This window comes from Limanda limanda, chromosome 15, assembly GCF_963576545.1.
Source record: "Limanda limanda chromosome 15, fLimLim1.1, whole genome shotgun sequence".
NCBI lineage: Eukaryota > Metazoa > Chordata > Actinopteri > Pleuronectiformes > Pleuronectidae > Limanda > Limanda limanda.
In genome coordinates, this window is record NC_083650.1 from 25,156,295 (window position 1) to 25,177,410 (window position 21,116).

Genomic DNA, 21,116 nt, shown 5'->3' on the forward strand with positions numbered 1-21,116 from the left:
TGAATAATTTCCCTTAATCCACGTAAAGGTTTTTAATCTTCACAGACATATTAACACGATGGTAAATGCACAAAAAAAAGCAATAATGAAAGTATTTTTTGGGTGTGTCCTAATTTCGTTGACCTTTCATTTCTATCTTTACCTTCTGTTAATTCCTCCTCCTCCCTGGAGACGTCTGAACGATCCCGAGCGAAGCTTCGTGAACTTGTTGCTGGAACCAGAGAGAAGCAGCTGGGACCTCGTGTCTGAACTGAAATCTGCAGAGCGAAGGAATCTGTATCTGACTGATTTCAAAACCTCATAACATCTGATACATTTGTTTAAGAAAGACATATTTTAGATAAAGGGGTAAAAACTGAATAAAACAAGAACCAAAAAATAGCCTTTTATATATAAATCTCTTTACTTTATAATCTTCAATATGCAGACGAGTGCAAAGAAATCTGGTTCAAGCCGAGTGAAGGAATGTGTGTCAGCAAATGTTTGAAAAGGAGAAGAAGAGTGAGAGCGAGCCGGGGGGGCCGGGGGGGAGCCGGGGGGGGAGCCGGGGCCGAGGGGCCGGGGGGGTGAGCCGGGGGGGGGGGGCAGAAGAGTGCAACCATGTGCTGCTCGTGCACCTGCACCCAGAACAGGTGTTTTCCGCCCCACTTGCAGAACCCTGATTAGGAACGGCCACGCTTGCCTTAACCCGTCAGAGGAGAGCTGATCCCCCCCCCCCCCCATCAGTAAAACGATGGTCAATTAGCCCCCACCCCCCTCTCCCTTCCCCCCCCCCCAGTGGATCCACTGAGACCAGTTTGGAAGCAGAACTCACCTGAACACGGGAGAATAAGAATAACTTTAGTGTTTCTTCTTCTGTTGTTTCGGCCTCGGTTGAAACTCTCGGACGCTCGAGAGGTTTCACTGTTTTATGACTTCAATAATCCGAGCTTCTGTCTGAGCACGTTTACATAACAGCTCTCATAAAGAAGTATTATTAATAATAATAATGATTACTTATAATAATCTCAGATTCTCTATTAGACGGAGCTGGATGTGGTTGTTTGAGTGAAGGGATTAATCGAGCGCTCTGTACTTTATTCTGTATAACATGTCCTGTTCCTGCTAATCTGTACGTACATGGGGAAGCAATCAAACCAGGGGGGGGGGGGTGGAGGAATAACTATAATTATGCGCAGCTGCAGAAGCGGGGGGGGGGGCCATGCGAGGTTGCATCACCCAGCACTAAACACTTTCACCTGCGCAGCTCTGCTACCCGGCGTTAAACACTTTCACCTGGAGGAGGGAGCCCGACTCAGGGTTTAATCATCTCTCCACCGGTCGGGGGGGGTCGGGGGGTTCTGAGGAGCAGCGAGCGACTCTGGGGGGGGGGGCGACGAAGGGAGCGATTCCCAAAGAGCAACAGACTAAGCTATTGGTCCAATAATCCGCCGTAACTGCTCCGTGGCAACGATTCTGTCTCACACGGCAAAAGGGTTCATTAAAATTAAGTAGGTTCACCCCCCCGGGACCATGAATGTGCTCGGGACGTTTGATTGCAATCTCCATGTCAGATTTTAGGAGAAATGTGTCCTAATAATCAGGGCTGCGGAGGCAAAAAGTTCACGTGGGGGGGGGGGGGCAGCAACAAAATATTAGGGGCTCATCCTCCGGGAACCATGAACCAACCGCAGCTGAAGCAGCATTCACGTGAAGTTATGGCAGAAATTATAACAAGGGACAATAATGAGCTGGAAAACAAGGACGTCCCTATTACTGCTGGACAAGGACTCTCCACAGTCACTGGGGGGGACACACACACACACACACACACACACACACACACACACACAGGAAGTGGTTGTTGCTTCATTAAACACTCCGAGGTGTTTTATTGTTTTATCAGCAGCAAAATGAGAAACAAGCTGGACTCTCATCACAGAGCTGCTGACCACCTCCTCTGCTCCTCACTCCTCCTCAGTGTGTGTCTGTGTGTCGCCTGCTACACACCTGACCCAGGGGTTGTGTAGCAGCAGGTCGTGACCTCTGTGGGACCAGGCCTGTGTAGCAGCAGGTCGTGACCTCTGTGGGACCAGGTCCTGATCACACATCCTGGATAAAGGCCCTGATGCCGACCGGTGATGAAATCTAGAAATTAGTACATAAAGCATTAAGTACTCAAAAGGCACTTCTGGCAAGAATGAGTGTTATAATATGGGAAATATATATAAGTGTGTATTCACAGACGTCAGTATTCATGATTGAAAATCAACAATTACTATATATTATATCACCTCAATATTAACAGCTATGCACCACTTCAGATTGTCCAAAACATTTCCTTGTTCTTTCTTTCTCATATTCATACAGACAACATTGGTCTTCAGATATATAACAGGCTATCTACATTTAATTGTAAAATACAATATTATAAAGTCAGAGGGGAAAGCAGCATTGAAGTCAGCAAGCGTTCTATATTATTCCCTTCAGAGATGAAGGTGTTGAGCTTCTGTTTGATGCACCGCAGCAGTTTGATGAGTGACTGTGACCAGGTCTCCTCAGCACTCAGGTGAAGCTCTTCTTCAGGCTCCTTTAGAGAAGCTCTCAGTTTGGCTCCTCCTCCTCACCTGGAGCCCGATCTGCCTCGGGGGGGGCAGATGACGCCTCCAGCATCACGACCCCCCCGAGCGCCACACGGGCACGACCACCCGTCCACCCCCCCGGGGAGGGAGGGAGGGAGGGGCTCCTGCAGGAGGGGAGGAGGCTGTGATGGAGACTCTCACAAAGTGGGAAATCCTTGTGGTTCGAAACAAGAAGAAAACAAGGAGCTTTAAGTTCCACCACATTTAGTTCTGATGTGTTATCGCACCAGTTTCTACCATAACTAGGGTTGCAAAGGGGCGGAAACTTTCCGGTAAATTTCCGGAAACTTTCCATCCTCACATGTGTCTCTCTGAGGTTTCTACGTATCTTCACCTGTTAAAAGTGTTTTTTAGTAGTTTGTCCTGACTCTTGTTGAGGGTTAAGGACAGAGGACGTCTCACCATGTTAAAGCCCTATGAGACGAACTGTTATTTGTGAATATGTTTGCAAAGGAGAGTTTCAACCCTCCACTGGTCATTCTTCCATCACATGCACAGATAACTCCCAGCATCCTTCACTCTACAGCAGGGCTATTGAGGCCTGCTGTAGAGTGCAGGACTAGTCAGGTAAGTTTCCATGATATTACTGGGATAATATATTAGCATGCTGATTGAGGATTGTTCATCTGTTCATCTAGACTATTTCCATTCATTTATCCATCAATTGTAAAATATGTTTACAGACGATTCCAATTGTTTGGCTAACTATTTATATCTCTGGCATTGCATTAGTGTTTTTTTACAAACTTTTTTCTCATCTTATTCTACAGAACAATGCCACGTGCACTCTCTCATGTGTGGAGACATTTCACCTCATCCAATGTAGAAGGAAAGGCTGTGTACATTTGCAAATACTGTGCAAAGACCTATGTTAAGAATGACACAACGATGCAGAAGCATATAGTCAAGTGCCCAAAGTTTCCTCAGGGCTCAAATCAGCCTATGACACAACAAAATGTTTATATTTATGTCTGTATATGACAAGGTAAATACAGTTAGTATAAATTATCCACAAAATTCCCAGTTTATTCCTGTTAATTCCCGTTTATTCCCGTTAATTCCCATGGAAAGTTTCCAACTTTGAATATTCCCGGAATTTTGCAACCCTACTGCTGAGTCACCTTTACTGTGGCCAGGACTTACAGGTTCATATGGTGGAGCTGCCATGAAGGTGCTGGTCCTCCATCATGAGCAGCTTGGGGTTCAGAGACCTGAGAACCTGAGGATTGGACCAGCGACCCTGCAGAGAGCAGAACTCCCTCCATCACGTGACCCAAGCCCTCCAAGCCTGAAGCTACATGTAAAACCTCGAGTGATCGAACACTAAACACCTGAATCCTGATCTCATGATGGACTTCACACAAACACACTGAGAATGTGACAAACCTGTTCTACAGCAGTAAGGTGTGATCTCTCTTTCCTCCACCAGGGGCTCAGGGTGTGAAAGGTTTCCTCCAACCACAGAAGTGAAAGTGAGATGTGTTGTTTCCGAGTGGACAGAACACAACAACCTGAGTTTGAGAGGAAGACAGAAGAGGAAGTTCTCCACAGCAGAGAGGAGGATGCTCAGAGGGGGGGGGTGGGGGGTGGTGTAGGGGGGGGGGTGGTGCTGAGCATGAGACCGTCCGGGGGAATTTAGGTTTTTGGCAGGAGAGTCTCTCTGTGGAGCTGCTGGTACTCACAGATCTGAGCTGTGCTTCCTCCAGGCACGCCGTGCAATCCACTGAGGTGGTGGAAACACATGTATACAGACCGACACACACAGCCTTGTATGCAGACACACACACACACACACACACACAGATACACATACACACACTCACACACACGCCTGATGTACATACACATCTTCCCTGCAGCCATAAGCACTGCTCTGTAACCTAATTAAAAGAACAATTAAGTCTGAGGCAAAGGAGATTGGAAATGAGGGCTGCTCCGTGTGTGTGTGTGTGTGTGTGTGTGTGTGTGTGTGTGTGTGTGTGTGTGTGTGTGTGTGTGTGTGTGTGTGTGTGTTCATCGAGACCATACAGTATCTGAAAGAAGGATTTACGCTTGTTGCCCCCCCGTTCCCCTCGAGCTGAAGTCTGCCGCTCATTTGAGGCTTAAAACATTTCTGATTTTTAATTTATTGCATTGAATTTGTTAACGTTCACACACCATCATTTATCATTTATATACTTGTGTTTGAACTGTTTGATTCAAATTATGTTTACTTGTATTATTCTTTTACTCTTTAGATATTCTAGACATATTTCAATATCACCAGTTTTTACTTTAATCCATTTATTCCATTCATTTACTACACAGCTTATACTTTTAATTATTACTATAAATCAGCTTATATTAATACGATTTTTTTTTAATCGGTTAATATTAAAAAGAAAAATCCTCCTGATTCCAGAACTACTTTACTTTGCGGTTGTGAAGATGGAAACAGTTTCTCAAACTTAAAGTTTTCTACGATTGTTTCTACTTTGGGAAACTTTCCTGAATGTCAGTTCCTGTCAAACAGTCCGAAGCTTTTGTAAACTCACTCAGGCTGAGAAGGTGGAGTGAGCTTTAACTCTTTAAACATTCTGAGCATCTGAAACATGATCTCAGCAGTGATCTGCCATGTGAGCCGCTGGCAAACACACGTCTGCAGCCAGGACGCCAGGAAGCAGGAATATTAAACAAAGGAGAAGAGAGCAGACGCTGAGAAATACCTGCTGGCCCAAAACCGAGGCTCCATATGCCCAGTTCTATAGTCTGCTGGCTGACTGCTGGCTGGCCAGCCTGTGAGCACACACACACACACACACACACCTACACACACACACACATAGGCAGACACACACACACACACACACACACACATATAGGCAGACACACACACACATACACATGGAACACACGCTTCACTGGGGACAAGCCAGCAAGAGTAATCCTGGCCTACTTCTCTGCCCGGAGTGTAGTGCAGCTACTGAGGAGGGAGAGGAGGAGCAGACGGGTGGAGGAAGGATGACAGGAGACGGAGGAGAAGTTGGGAAGAGGGCAGGAGGGCGAGGGAAGATGGAGAGAGTGGTTGGAAACTGGAAAGACTGATGGAAAGGGAGAGGATGACCAGAGAAGAAGATTGGTGGGTTCGGCCTCCGTTTTCTTTTTCCGTTTCCGATGGAGCCGGCAATTAAGAAGAATGAGATAATGAGAGAAAGAAGCGAGAGAAAGAACGAGGGATGTGAATCAAACTGGAGAAAAGAAAGATAGAAGGAATGAGAGACTCGGAGAACCAGAGTCAGTGAAACCGAATAGAAACAGAGGCTGTCTTTTCAAAATAAGAGCATCAGCCGGTGCAGCTTCCTCTTTCTCGGACTTCATGCCGCATATTCTGAAAATCCCCAAACCGCACCGGGGAATATTCTTATTTATTTTTATTTATTTATGAAAAATGACACCTGGGATATGTAAACAAATGATGACATCACACATGGCCACGAGGAAACCGTACACGCCCACACGGAGCACGGATCAGCACAGAACAATAATAAAAAAGGGTCATATTTATTCATACGCATGCAGGATATACTGTATGTTTGCAAATAAACTGATAATTCCCACACTCCGGCGCTGTGGTGATTCATGTGTGGCGCCGCCCTCCGGGGGGGGGTGGGGGGGGGGCTGGTTGTTGTTTGCTCTGACTCAGGCTGTAATTACTGTGTGTGTATCCAGAGACTGGGTTGAAATAATTTTCATGAATCATGTTCTTATGCATCTGTGGTCGTTTGTTTCCTGAATTCCAAATTAGCTGCCAGGGCGAGTAGCATGTTATTACCCAGAAAGAAAGAAATATGTTTCCTATGGTAAATGAACAGGGATTTGTGATGAGTTATCGTGGTTATTAAGATGGTAATACAGGAGCCTGGATCACGGAATAACGGGCCGAGACGGCATTCACACACTTTTAGTGGGAGAGGAAAATGTTAATTAATAAAACTATTACAAAATTAATTAAGCAAAGAAGCTAATTACTGACGATTTAAAAAGTTGTAAAACTATGCTGCTTTTTTTTTACAGCACCAGAGCAAAGTAAGAAAACCTTTCTGCTGCTGAACAGTAAAAGTTGTAATTGTGACTAAAGACATATTTAGATACTTCACCTTCTTTTCTTTTGTTTAGATAAGGCAGAAGTTATAAAAATGTGTGATGTTTCAGCTCCAGTTCATCTTCTTCAGGCCAGAAACAGGACGTTTAAAAACAGTACCTGCATTTCTGTGATGTAACTCTAACTAAAGCTGAGATCTTATATATTTTGTGTGTCTGTGTATATTTACATTCATCTCTCTGTGTGCATACAGTCTGACAGCAGTGCAGTTAATTATCTTCATCCGTCTTCGGCTCCTGCAGTGCAGATATAATGAGGCCTCGTGCTGTAGATGAATCACTGGTGTTGTCCTCTTAAAGCCGAGGGGGGGGCGGGGGGGGGCGGTTACCTCTCCGTCAGCAGGGAGCAGCAAAACGTCCCGAGCAGCCGGAGGCCATGAAGAAGAAGAAGAAGAAGAAGAAGAAGAAGAAGAAGAAGAAGAAGAAGAAGAAGAAGAAGAAGAAGAAGAAGAAGAAGAAGAAGAAGAAGAAGAAGGAGAAGGAGAAGGAGAAGGAGGAGAAGAAGAAGAAGAAGAAGAAGAAGAAGAAGAAGAAGAAGAAGAAGAAGAAGAAGAAGAAGAAGAAGAACGGGAAATATGGATTGCAGGAGAAGGGGGGAAGGGTATTTAAAGGGTCAGGTCAAGTACACACACACACACACACACACACACACACACACACACACACACACACACACACACACACACACACACACACACACAAGCTCCTCCCAGTGCTCCCATCACTCTCACTGATGAAAGGTGTGTCTCCGCTCACGGGTCGTTTGTTGCAGGCATCTCCGTGGACGGCTCATTGGAGAGAGCAAGGACCCCTTCATCTCTCACCGTGACAGGCCTCGGACCCCTGGGGGGGGGGAGGTGGGGGGGTGGAGCTAATGGCCTTGACTCCAGGCCTCCAGGTAATGATCATGTCCAGTTCCCTGGTGTCAGGCCCCGCCCACATGAGCAGGTTGTTGTCACCGTGTGTGGGTTTGACGCCAGGAGGCTCCTCCCACATCTGTCTCGTCTCATAAGAGGTTCCAGGATGTGGGAGGGGGACGTTCCACCGCTTTGTCACATCTGTAATATGAACATTAATATATAAGAAACACTGAATGTGCAGAAGATGAAGAGGAACCTGACCTTTGCCCTTTCAGCATTTAGTAGTTTGGTGTTTATTAAATTAAACTTCACAGAGATAATAAACTGTCAGTTTCATCAGCAGGTATTTTTATTTTAGATTAAAAATATCTCCAGTGAGTTCTTCTCTCTGTAGAAAGTTTTAAATTAACCAAATACACTCGTGTGCAAATATTAAGGCTTCAGTGAAAAGTAAACTGTTAATTTCCCAGAGCAACTGTTGTGTTGCATCAACGACAGGAAGTGATTAAATGTGCTGGAGATTAAACATTTTTATGCATTTTTTGCTTTTGTGTCTTTTAATTACATATTGTCTTGGGGGGGGGGGGGGGCGTCGGTTCAGTATAGAAACTCAATTGTTCCCCGTTCACTCATCCGTGGATTCAGTGAAGCTCCGACACGAGGACAGAAAGAATCTGGAGTTCTACGAGAGTTACTCAGAAACTTCCACCAGGTTGTTTTCCATCCAGAACAGGACTCCTCCCCTTCTCTCCACCAGGCTCCTCCCCTTCTCTCCACCAAGCTCCTCCCCTCGTTCTGCAGGATTTAATGGAAAATCTAAAAATCATCTTTAAGGAAATGTTCTGAAGTGACTTTGAATGTTGGAATGAAATCCAACAGGATGTCCCCCTTGTCATTAGCGCCATTGATTTTCAGCGAGCGGCGAGCGCTTGCTCCCGTCCTCCACGCTCAACTAAATACATGTCAGAGATTTGTGTTTTTTTTGTTAAACATTCCACATCCAGCGAGAGGATCAGGAACTTATTAGAGCGTCTGTGATTGCGGCGAGCGGCGAGCGCTGACAGGAGCGTGAGCGCACGCCGCTCCAGACGGCGTGGGATCCGCTCGCTCTCGATTTAACTACAGAGACGAGTTCAGAGGAAATAATATAAAGTTGACCTCATGGAAAACTGAGCAGTTAAGTACTTTTGTCTGTGCGCAGCCCGGTGAGACTCACCTCCTGGTTTCAACCCACACGTGTTCAATCTCCAGAAATAATCATCGGATACTAATCACCGAATCACACGGGCAAAGGATGTAATTATATTTTTTCTTCCCTTTTCTACGACTGTACGAGCTGGAGGGGAGTGACACCAGAAACCTTCATCCGCCAAACGGCTCATTTGGAATTGAAGACGAGGTGGAAGCACGTTTTAAAAAAGATGAATAAAGATGAGCAGGGAGGAGGGAGTGGGGGCCGTGGAAACTGAACTCTTGCTTATGAATATGCATATTCATATTTGGACCCTGGTCGGTGAGAAAAACAATGGGGACTCCGCAGTTCGCCGGCCCCTCCGAGCGCATTCAGCCCGGTCTCATACAAAGACTCAGATTTTCCGCTGAGGCCTCGTCAGGGACGGCGTGGAGAGAAGCTCCACCCCCCTCTGAGCGTCCCTGAATCAGACAGACAGGAAGTGGTCCCGCGAGGACCCCCGTCCCCACGGCGATTCCCATGAATTCCCACAATTCCACTGGCCCGTTGGCTGGTTACAGATTCAACTATGCGCCACCGTGACGAGCGAGACGGAGAGAGACGGGAAAAGAAAATGATATTTCATTCACCGTCACAACATGACCCAGAAAACAGGAGATCGGCCTTTTCGAGTCGGGACAGAATTTGTCTTTTGTGCCCAAAGTTCCAGGAGCGGAGGAGAAACAAAAAGCCAAACAAGTTTCCTTTTCACTGTAGCATTAATATTTGCACATGAAAGTATTTTCCTGGTAATTTCAAACTTTCTAAAAGAGAGTAGATGTTTTTTGAATCAACAAAAAAAGAAATACTTGCTGAGGAAACGTGTTCTCTCTGTGAAGTTTAGTTCATAAACACCAAACTATTAAATGCTGGAAGGGCAAAGGTCAGGTTCCTCTGCAGTCATCTCCTGCACAAGCAATGTTTATTATATATAAATGTTCATATTGCAGATGTTGTGAAATTGAACATAACTGCTGTGTCCCTCTTATGAGTCGGGACAGAATTTGCCTTCGTGCCCAAAGTTCCAGGAGCTGAGGAGAAACAAAAAGCCAAACGAGCGGAGGAGGCTTCGTCGCTGCTTCAAGGAACAGAAAAGAAAATCTGTGTCCCTCCTCTTCTCTTTCTCTCTTTCTCTCTTTCCCTCCCTTCTCTCTTTTATGTCCGGCCATAAAGAAAAGGGTTTTATGTACATTCGAATGGCTGAGGCTCACAGAACACGCATGCGAATGAGAGGGAGCCACAGGGGACCGATATATCTTTACAAACACATATGCACATGGAGAGAGAGAGAGAGAGGGAGAGAGAGAGAGAGAGAGAGAGAGAGAGAGAGAGAGAGAGAGAGAGAGAGAGAGAGAGAGAGAGAGAGAGAGAGAGAGAGAGAGAGAGAGAGAGAGAGGACGGGAAATATAGAAAGACAAGGACAAACAGAGACGAGGAAGTGAGCGAGAAGATGCAGAGAATGAAAAAGAGGAAGGTGGAGAGGAGGTTCTGATGGAGAGAGGAAGAGACGGAGGGAGAGAGAGAGAGAGCGAGAGAGAGAGACAGAGGGAGAGAGACGGTCTGGAGTTATCATAACCGATCCCATCTGAGAAACCTATCACAGGCCTCTGGTTGTGGCTCACGCTCGACAGCACCGGCTCCGGAGCTTCACCGGAGCTTCACCGGAGCTTCACCGGAGCTTCACCGGAGCTTCACCTTCCAGATGTGACCGGCTTCTCCACCTGATGGAAACTGAGCTGCTCAATATCACAGCATCGACTCCTGTGCTGCTTCCAAATGATCAGAATCTGCCTTTTAAAACACTTTAAGTGATATTTTATTGATCTAAACTTGTAACTTCTGGCTCGATTTAATGTTGTGTAAACTACAGTTTCTAAATGTCTCTAAAAGATTCAAGATTCCAGATTTTTATTGTCAAAATGCTTGAATCTTGAATCTTTTAGAGACATTTAGAAACTGCAGTTTACACAATGACGAACATGTGACAAAACACGAACACTTTTAGGATCTGATCTAATTTAAAACGTCCGATCTTTAACAGAGCTGTAAAACCTGGCTGGAGATGATTTTATACGACGATATAATATCCAAAATGAGGAGAGAAAAGACCGAGCAGCCCCATCTCATATTTACAGTATAGGTCTGTTGAACATATGCCAGCGTACCTGCAGGTCTGGGGGAGGGAGTGATGGAGAGAGGGACGGTGGGATGAAGCGAGGGGGGGGGGGGGGAAGGAGAGATGCTGGAGGGAAGCAGGAGTCGGGAGTTAAATATTAATCCGTGGTGATTCATCTGCTGTGGACGCCTCCGGGCTCCGGCTGCACCGCCAGCTGTTGGCCTCGGTCTCTCGGCCCGGGCAGGAGGCTGCTTGGCCGAGGGAGAGGCAGCGCCGGCCAGGGCAGGTGGTGCACGTCGCCAGGGTGTGTGTGTCTGTGCGTGACAGTGTGTGTGTGTGCGGCCGGGGCCTGTGTGTGTGTGTGTGTTCTGGGGAAGGAATGACACACTCTGTGTAACCACAGCTGTAGGGTCTCACCGTCGAACTCTGGAGTCGCCACGATAAGTCACACCGTGGAGGGCGATGAGACCTGACTCTGTCGGGTGGAGAGGGATGGAGAGAGGGATGGAGACGCTGTGGCTGAGAGAGGGAGAGAGGGAGGGAGAGAGGGACGGATGAAGACATAAACCTTCATGTTGTTGTGCAGAAACATCTGGTTCAAAGTGAATCAGTCGTTCAGAAGGATGTAAATAAAGATGCAGGACGTGTCATGGACGTTTTACAGTCTAAGGTTTGTTCATTGTCCAATCCACTAACATGGATGCGGTGCAGTTTTAGACCTATACTGCAGCCGGCCACTAGGGGGACATGATTTGGATTCACTTCAGGCGAGCTGTCATGTCTTTCATCTTGTTGTCTACAGCTCCAAACACCAACATGCACATGATAGTCAAAGCAGTTACAGTGATCATGTGCAGTTTGGAGTTTAATACAGTTGTAGTAGAATTAGTGCCAAATAGTGGGGGGTCAGTGGGGGGGGCGAGTGAGGCAGACACACACAGCTGCTGCACAAAAGCTAAAGTTCCTTTCCTGGATCCTCAAGGACATGAGGAAGCAAGAAACAAAAGGAAACCACAGTTTGCATGAAGCATTAAAAAAGGTTCTCAAACTGCTGAACAGAAACTTGCAGAAAAGTTGCAGACATGGAAAATGCAAAAAGTAAATTGTGACAAATAAAAGTTGGAATAAAGAACATGTGATTATTTCGCTCCAGCTGCTTGATAAATATTTTCTGTCAAATGTTAAATGCTCAGTATTTATTCAGCTCTGTCCTCCTCACAGACCAGGAGCTGAGTCAAACTCTCGGTGCTAAGCTAACGATAAATCAGCCCGAGTCCCGTCCTGCATCACACGTGAACCCAGGTTTACAGTTTATTATCTGCACATGGAAAAGTACTTGACACAGTTCTGCAGAGTTTCCTCGTTGGTTCAACGTGAGAAGCTCAGATACGAAGGAAACTCGAGTGGCTTTCTGTTTTTGTCTTCCAGGTTCGGTTTAACGAAAACAAAGCTGGTGAATTTTACGACTGCAGCGGTATTTACTACACCTTTATAACCCCGTACACTCACTCTGTCATAAAGCCACGCGAGTGTGTAATGAGGGTTGGACCACGGGAGAAAAAATATTATGCAATTACAATCCTTTCTCACAGAACAATAAAAGAGCTGGAAGCCGAGCAGCGAATGGCTCCCACTCGGGTTCGGTGGAGAGGCGAGAGCAGCAGGAGGCCGTCGGTCTGTGATGAAGATGAAGATGCTCAGGAGGGAGATGAAGAAACAAGAAACTGGTTGGAGGTGTTTCTGCTGGTTTCCTGGTGAGTGCACCGAGCTCCCAGAGCTTCGACTCCAACTCCAGTTCCACTTGTTCCAGCGTTCACTTCAAACCAGACGAGAAAGAGGAGGGAATGAAATAAGAGAAATGTTCGACTACAGGAGCCAACAGGACGCCAGAGAGCCCCCCCCCCCCACAAAGAGTCTCACTCCGGGGATGACTCACTCTCCAGCAGAGAAGCAGGAATAGTTTTTACAAAACACTGTAACTGCCAACGTGAGAGTTCAGCTCCGAGGTTCACGTTCAAAACCTTTATCTGAAGAACACATTTTCAGGATCATGTTGCAATACTGAGTCATAAGCTCTTAACACAGTTTATGGCTAAACTGGAAAACATCCAGCTTCGATTACATTTCTTTGTCAGGTTGAAAACTGTATGTGTGTGTAGATAAATATATATATATATCTGTAGGTCTGTTAACGTGATTGTTTAGGTCTTATATTTATGGAAAACTTTACATGCTACATTCAATCATAGTTCAATCAAAGTCGTCATCTTTCAGTCAACTTTTTAGGTCGTTTTAATCTCGACAAAAAGGTCATGAACAGTGTTTAAACCCTGTTGAACATCTCCATGTCTCAATCTAAATGATTTCTTCAGAAGGAACTCGTGGAGAACGTTTCTCATTGGACAGTTTTTCCTGCCGTAGCTTCTCAGCAGCTTGTTAGAGTTCCTCAGTGGAACCAGGACAGACAGCTGAGCTCCTCCATGTCTGACATCACACAACTCTAACGAATACATTACATCTTCAGATCCCTTCTCTCACAATCTGTGTTCATGTATGACACCCCCCCCCCCCCGCTCTCACCTAATCACGGGGCAAAGGCTACGGAGGAGGAGGAGGAGGAGGAGGAGGAGGAGGAGGAGGAGGAGGAGGAGGAGGAGGAGGAGGAGGAGGAGGAGGAGGAGGAGGAGGAGGAGGAGGAGGAGGAGGAGGAGGAGGAGGAAGAGGAGGAGGAGGAAGAGGAGGGTTACTACAGCATCTTAGGGAAAGAGAGCAAAAATTTGAGAGGAGAAGAAAGAGAAAACGCTGGGTCATGAATTATAGAGCAGATCACTTTCGTCTAGGTCCAGGGAGAGAGAGAGAGAGGGAGTGAGCGAGCGAGCGAGCGAGCGAGCGAGAGATGGAGATTCACCCTCCATTCTCCCGCGGCCCGGCTGCTACGTGGGACGCCACTGGGGAGAAGCAATTTATGGCCAATTGAAGCAGCAGCAACATCTCTTGGAAGGCAACGAGTGGATCCATAGCAACGATCCTTGCGGGCCATATTAATCCCCTGCTTTATGTAGTGCTAAGTGTACAATAGTAATCAGGATTGGAGCAGGCCCCACTGATCATTAAGGGAAAAGGCTATATAAAGAATTCATAATGGGATTAGCCCACGGCGAATGGAGAAAGAGAGAGAGAGACAAGAGAGTGTGGGGGTGGATGTCTGGAGGAGGAGGACAGGCAGAGGGAGGAAGGGAGGGAGGGAGGGAGGGAGGGAGGGCGCCACGCTGGAATTAACTCACCCATCAAATTGCAAAGAGGAATTTTAATTTACAGGTTAATGTCGTATTGTGTGACTAATCACAGAAAACCGTCTCAATGAACCAGGAGGAAACCGGGGAAGTGAGACGCTGCGACGAATGGAAAACACTCGGAGGATAAATAACGTGTTGAGACGTTTCACTGAGGATCTGAACTGAGGATCCAGAGCCTGGTGGAAAAGACTTGGAGGGGAAGAAGTCACAGGAAGCCGCCTCTGGCCACGACACGAGAGAATAATCCTCCAACACACACACACACACACTCTCTCCAATGAACGATGACAAGTTGGAGTTCAAAGCTGTAACTGCTGCGTATCTATTTTGTGTATTCAACACACACAAAGAGTTTAAATCCCCATGCAGGCGTGTGGTGAATCCACGTTACTACTCGGAGCTGAGACTCATAACACACTGGAGTCGGTTTAACTCTTCTGATCAAAATACATAATCTGATGAATCTATTTACAGTAAGAGAAGTAGAAGAAGAGTGTTGCTACGATTGTGTATCTGCAGCGATGTGTGAGATTCTTACTTCCTGTTATTGTAGGTGTTTGCTCCTCAAGGTTCCAGCTTGTGTGTGTGATGTGGAATTATCTCAGAGCCAAATCTCCAAACTGTGTCTGTGTCTTCTGGGCCTGATAATAGTTCAATGCGGAGTGGATCAACTCCAGAACCAGTCCAACTCCAGCAGATGCCACCAGATGCTTGGTGGTCCGGGCTGGTCCAACCAGGAGAACATCTCAGGGCAGATGGAGAACAAGCTGAAACATCTCAGGAGCAGCGTGAGGACGTTCTGTGGGTTCGACATCGCAGCCGGGAAAGAAACAAAGAAAAGTGAAGCTCTGTGATTCCCTTGCAGATGTTGTACTCTTCAACCACAACATCTGCAGACTCACCTGTCAGCTTTCCACCCAGGTGAAGCAGCCTTTTCAATAACTGTAGTTTTCATAAACTGTTGGACCAATGCTGAACGGAGTAAATATGATAATGACCTGTTCGCCTCATTCATGAGGTACAACGTTATAGATGCATACTAATGAGACACAGCTACATTCAATGTCAATTATCATCAAAATGAAGCTTTAATAACTGGTTTTCAGATTAAATCCACGATTAACTCACAGTTTTTAGTATCTTCGGTATCTGCATCTCATGTAAGACAGGAACATGATCAGCAAAATAGGTCGAACCCAAATCTGCGTCAGAGCCTTACTTCCCCCCTCCACCACTTGGACTGCCACACCCCCCTCCTCCAACCACTGAACATTTGAACATACGTACATTGCACTGACTGTTACTCTGTTTTTTTATACTGTATTATCCTGCCTATAGTGTAATCATATTTATATATATTTATATTTTTTAGCCTGCTCATAGTGTATTCATCGTCCTTATATCTTACAATTCCTGTTAATACTGTTATATTCCATATATATTTCTACTGTACAGATCTTATTTATTACATTTTCACTTTAATATGCACGATACTCTGCACTTTACTGCCTTTTTTTTGCACTTCTGGTTAGACGCTAAACTGCATTTCGTTGCATATGTACTTGTACTGTGCAATGACAATAAAGTTGAATCTAATCTAATCGGTGCACTTGGATCATGTGTGAGAACCTGTCTCAGTCCTGCAGGAGCTACAGCCTCAACGTGTGGAGTCTGGTGTGAGAAGCACCTTGACCCGAGCACCAGGCCACCAGAAGTCACAAAGTAACTTCAGCCTCCGCAGCACTAATTCTATCCGGGGCCTGGGCTCAGCTCCTTCATCACGGCAGCAGACCGGGGGGAGGACTTTATTACAGCCACAGCTCGTTAGCTTGAGTGGTCTTAATGAAGCAGCGTGGCCATCAGACAGAAATCATGCTGCCGAGGCCCTGCGTCATTACACCAGCCTTTAATTACGTTGATCTATGGCTGGGACGGGCCTCCATGCCACGGAACTCACGAGTCGGACTCCGGTCTCCTCCGTGTCCTGAGAGCAGGTAAGTCTCAGAATCACAAGGCAACGCCGGCCCCTTCGTATTGGGCCTGTACTAAATTAAAAATTCCATCTCCCTTTTCGTAGATTTGACAGTTTTATAACCAGAATCTCGAGTGTGTTTCAGATTTTCAGCAGACTCTTGTTCCAGCGTGAAAGCTCCTTTGAAAGAGTTTGGTTATAAGAGCTTCATTAGACACCGGGTCCCTCCACTGGGAGTGTGGATGGAGTTTTCAGTCCCAGCACAGCAGGGGGGCCAGAGGAGCTCGGGACAGATCGGGAATCGGGGCCAAGTCTCGGTGAAATCGGAAAAGCAATTTGACTGGTTGAGAACAGAGCTGAGAAAAGGTACTGTTGTTGTTTCATTACTATTCATGAGTTTACTTCAGTTGATGTTTCATCCGTCTGAAGGTTCCAGGACGTCCAAAAGGCCCTCGGGGGGGTTTCAGGACAACACAGAGGACCAGGAAATAACATCAGCACACAGGTTGATATCTGTAAGAGTTCATGGGAAGAAGATGATAAAGTGAAGTGTACAACAAAGTGAACTTAGCAGAAAGTAGTTTTTTTTATTCTGGATCCGTGTCAAAGTTGCACGTGTTGTTTCTTGGCTCGAGTCTCATCTCTGCTGAAGCCTCTGATATGAACTCTCACAACAGTTTGTGTTTCACATGTGAGGAAAACAGCAGGAGATTGTCTGCGTTAATACAAACAGGAAGATGTCGAGGTGAGGAGAGCAGCAGGAGGGAGGACATGACAGATAAATACTTTATTGTCATAAACCATCGCAACTTGTTTTTACTCGTCGACATCTTCATTTTGTGTGTTCTACATTTATGACAAGTCTTTGTAATCCTGAGATATTTGTGTTATTCTTGTTTTTCGCACATTTTCTTGCTTCTCAGATGGACAAACTGACATTTTTTGGACATTTGAATGTGCATTCTGGCAAGAAAACTCACAGAATGTGTCCAGAACAACTGGCACGTACATCTGTGATCTCACATCCAGCCTCCTTTATGGAAACATGGAGTTCAGTGCGTGTCTGAACCCAGCATGAGTCTGTTCACTAGTTTCTTTGTAACCTTCCTGAAAAACAAACCAACAAACAAACACAACCTCCTCGATCGAGGTTATTACCCAGTTTAATCTTCATTTCACTTTTTACTTCACTTTTTATATCTTTTATCTTTTATATATTTTTATATAGATATGTTTATGTCTAAATACATGTTACTTTGTATAAATATTAGAAAAAGTGAGTAAATAAGAAGTAAATAGTGAGTAAATATATATTGTTTTTTATTGTTTTTCTTATTTGTGGTGTATTTATTGTGTTTTTATGTTTCTATGTTCATCGTATGCACCAATAACCAGAGCACATTCCAGGGAGGTGTAAACCTACTTGGCAATAAATACCTTCTGATTCTGATTAAGTGAAACATACTTTGCTGCTTTTGTCTTCTACCAGCTGTAATGTAACATGTTTGTGATAAAGTCCTTCAGTGGATAAACAGTCGAACCCACGTGAAGCTGCAGCAGCTCGTGTGCAGGAGGAGAACAGCGTCCAGTGAAACCTCTTCCTCTGGACTCAGAGTTATGATAGCTATATTGTGTCATGCCTCCGTACCTCCTTCATTATTCAAAATGAACAGAAATCCAGTTATATAATACGAGGGCAGAAGTTCTTATGAGATTTGGAAAGCTCAGCACTCGACATCTCTACTCGCTGTTAATTGGTTTTGCTTTTGAAAGGCCATCATTTTCTTTCGGGCCCATTAAGCATAATGCTCCAGAGTCCAGGATTAGTTCCCTCAGTCAGACTGCTGTGTTGTCGTTAAATTCAATTTAATGTGGCACCCCCCAGTGCTAATCACTGCTAACCCCCCCCCCGCTCACTGCTCCGGGTTGTTCTGGTCACCGCTCCTGTGGAAAGATTCCTACACAAGATCAACGCTTCTTCACCTCTTGACCTTCTCCTGGGGTTTGTGCCGGGTGCGTTTTAGAAACTCTCCTTTTCCTTTCTAGTGTTTTAAAATACTTCTTCATGATTAACTGTTGGAGGACTCAGAGAACTTTCTTAACAACTACTGAACTGTTCCTCTTGTGTTGATGCTGCGATAACAATGTATTTAATTTTGTAGTAAGTTTGATAAATGTCTCGCAGCAAGAATGTTCATTGTTTAAATTAATGTTCGGTCTTTCTATAAGAAGTTTGCATGTCCCCCAGGTTCTGTGAAGGTTTTCTCTGGGTCATCCAGCTCCTGCTGTAAATGCACAATCTAAATTGAATGTTTGAGTGAATGGTTGTTTGTCATACGTCAGCCCTTCAATATGCTTTACTACAAATTGATTCAGATTAAACCAGAGTAATTCTTAAATCAAACATGTGCTCCATCGTGAAGAAGAAGGGCAGTTAATCTGTTCATCACTTAATAATGAATCTGTTTGTAATATTGCTTCTTGAACGAGGCCCAACAAGTCACTGCTTCCTCAATAAATCTGAATTATTCTGGGTTTACTTGCCTTTACTGTAAATTACATGTTGGAGCCTGTTGTTTTAAACGTGTGTAAACCAGCAACAAACAGACCACTGGCTCCAATTACCAGTCGATTAGTTTAGTTTCCTCGTTATCCTTCTGTGATGTCACATTCAGCCTCATTAAGACGATGGAGGTCAGTGACCACGTGACCTCTCTATATGTTTTTACTTCTTCAAACTCAACTGTGACTGAATGATGTTCAAGCGCTTGTTGAACATCATATGCATAACATTGCATATTGCAATTTGACACTGTTTTGCATTTTACTTCCCTTTTTATATCTTGTATCTTTTATATATTTTTATATAGATATGTTTATCTCTAAATAAATGTTACTTTGTACAAATATTAGAAAAAGTGAGTAAATAAGAAGTAAATAGTGAGTAAATATATATGTTTTTTTATTGTTTTTCTTATGTGTGGTGTATTTATTGTGTTTTTATGTTTCTATGTTCATTGTATGCACCAATAACCAGAGCAAATTCCAGGGAGGTGTAAACCTACTTGGCAATAAATACCTTCTGATTCTGATTCTGATTCTGGTTCTGATCCTGATTCTGATTCTGATTCTGATTCTGATCCTGATCCTGATTCTGATTCTGATTCTGATTCTGATCCTGATTCTGATTCTGATCCTGATCCTGATTCTGATCCTGATTCTGATCCTGATTCTGATTCTGATTCTGATCCTGATTCTGATTCTGATCCTGATTCTGATCCTGATTCTGATTCTGATTCTGATTCTGATTCTGATCCTGATTCTGATTCTGATTCTGATCCTGATTCTGATCCTGATCCTGATTCTGATCCTGATTCTGATTCTGATTCTGATTCTGATCCTGATCCTGATTCTGATTCTGATCCTGATTCTGATCCTGATTCTGATTCTGATTCTGATTCTGATTCTGATTCTGATTCTGATCCTGATTCTGATTCTGATTCTGATTCTGATCCTGATTCTGATTCTGATCCTGATCCTGATTCTGATTCTGATTCTGATTCTGATTCTGATTCTGATCCTGATTCTGATTCTGATCCTGATCCTGATTCTGATCCTGATTCTGATCCTGATTCTGATTCTGATCCTGATTCTGATTCTGATTCTGATCCTGATTCTGATCCTGATTCTGATTCTGATTCTGATTCTGATTCTGATTCTGATTCTGATCCTGATTCTGATTCTGATTCTGATCCTGATTCTGATCCTGATCCTGATTCTGATCCTGATTCTGATTCTGATTCTGATCCTGATCCTGATTCTGATCCTGATTCTGATTCTGATCCTGATTCTGATTCTGATTCTGATTCTGATTCTGATTCTGATCCTGATTCTGATTCTGATTCTGATCCTGATTCTGATTCTGATCCTGATCCTGATTCTGATTCTGATTCTGATTCTGATTCTGATTCTGATTCTGATCCTGATCCTGATTCTGATCCTGATTCTGATTCTGAATGGAAAGAACCTGAACGAGAGGCTGAGATAACGAAGAGCTGCAGAAGTTACAGAAGAGGAGACGAGTCCTCACTGTCTCCATGAAGCTTCAGACTGAATCCAGGTGAAATGTTTCCATCGCTGTCGATCCGGAGTGGAAACAGAAATGTTTAACCCAGGAGTGAAAGTTGAAGAATCCGTTTCGACTGGTGAACCAGGCTCTGGTTTGCTCTCAGCTCTCCTGCAGTTCACTGTCTGCTGCTTAGAGAAACTGACCTTTAATATTCACTCTCCTTCCCGTCTCACCAGCCACGTGCTGAAGAGACGTCGGTGCAGGACGCAGGTAGAAGATTCATTATTCAGCCGCAGGACCGGGCGAGGACGGGCTTTTCCAACGGCTTTCACCTAACTACCCTTAAAAGCCTCCAAAGAAAAATACCTGCATTACCGAGCCGAGCGGTGGAGAAAGTGTGTTCACTACAGCAGCACTCCCATTACCTGAATAAAATATGAAATATTGAACACAGACTCTGGGGTTTTAAGTTTATTATTTAGGCCAAGATGGTCTAATTGCCCTAATGCAATAGAGTTGATTTTTTTTTTCTGTTGAGGTGGAGGCTTCTAGTTTCCAAACTTTCAACGCACGGCTGTGAACGCAGCACTTTACAGCGAGTGAGGTTTCTACTGTACATTCAAGGAAGAGACATTAATGACTTTTTAATTTGTAGGGAAGGTCTTAAATGTTTCAGGCCCGGGGCTTTTTACCTGAGGCTGAGGACGGGTCTAAATCTAAATGTAGAAGTTTTTCTAATGTAGAGAACTATCAAGCTGTCTTAATTATTAATATGTAAAGCAGCGCTGGCGTCCAAACCAAACAGACCCAG

General features: G+C 44.8%; 1 protein-coding gene across 1 annotated transcript in view; it reads left to right on the plus strand.

Moving 5' to 3' along the window:
* LOC133020353 (uncharacterized) overlaps nt 1-15,118 on the plus strand; it is a 36,456-nt gene extending 21,338 nt beyond the window's left edge. Inside the window, 2 exon segments of the mRNA XM_061086878.1 lie at nt 7,144-7,362; nt 14,870-15,118. Of these exon segments, the coding sequence (XP_060942861.1) occupies nt 7,144-7,362; nt 14,870-15,118 (468 nt within the window).
* Nucleotides 15,119-21,116: the final 5,998 nt, after the last annotated feature.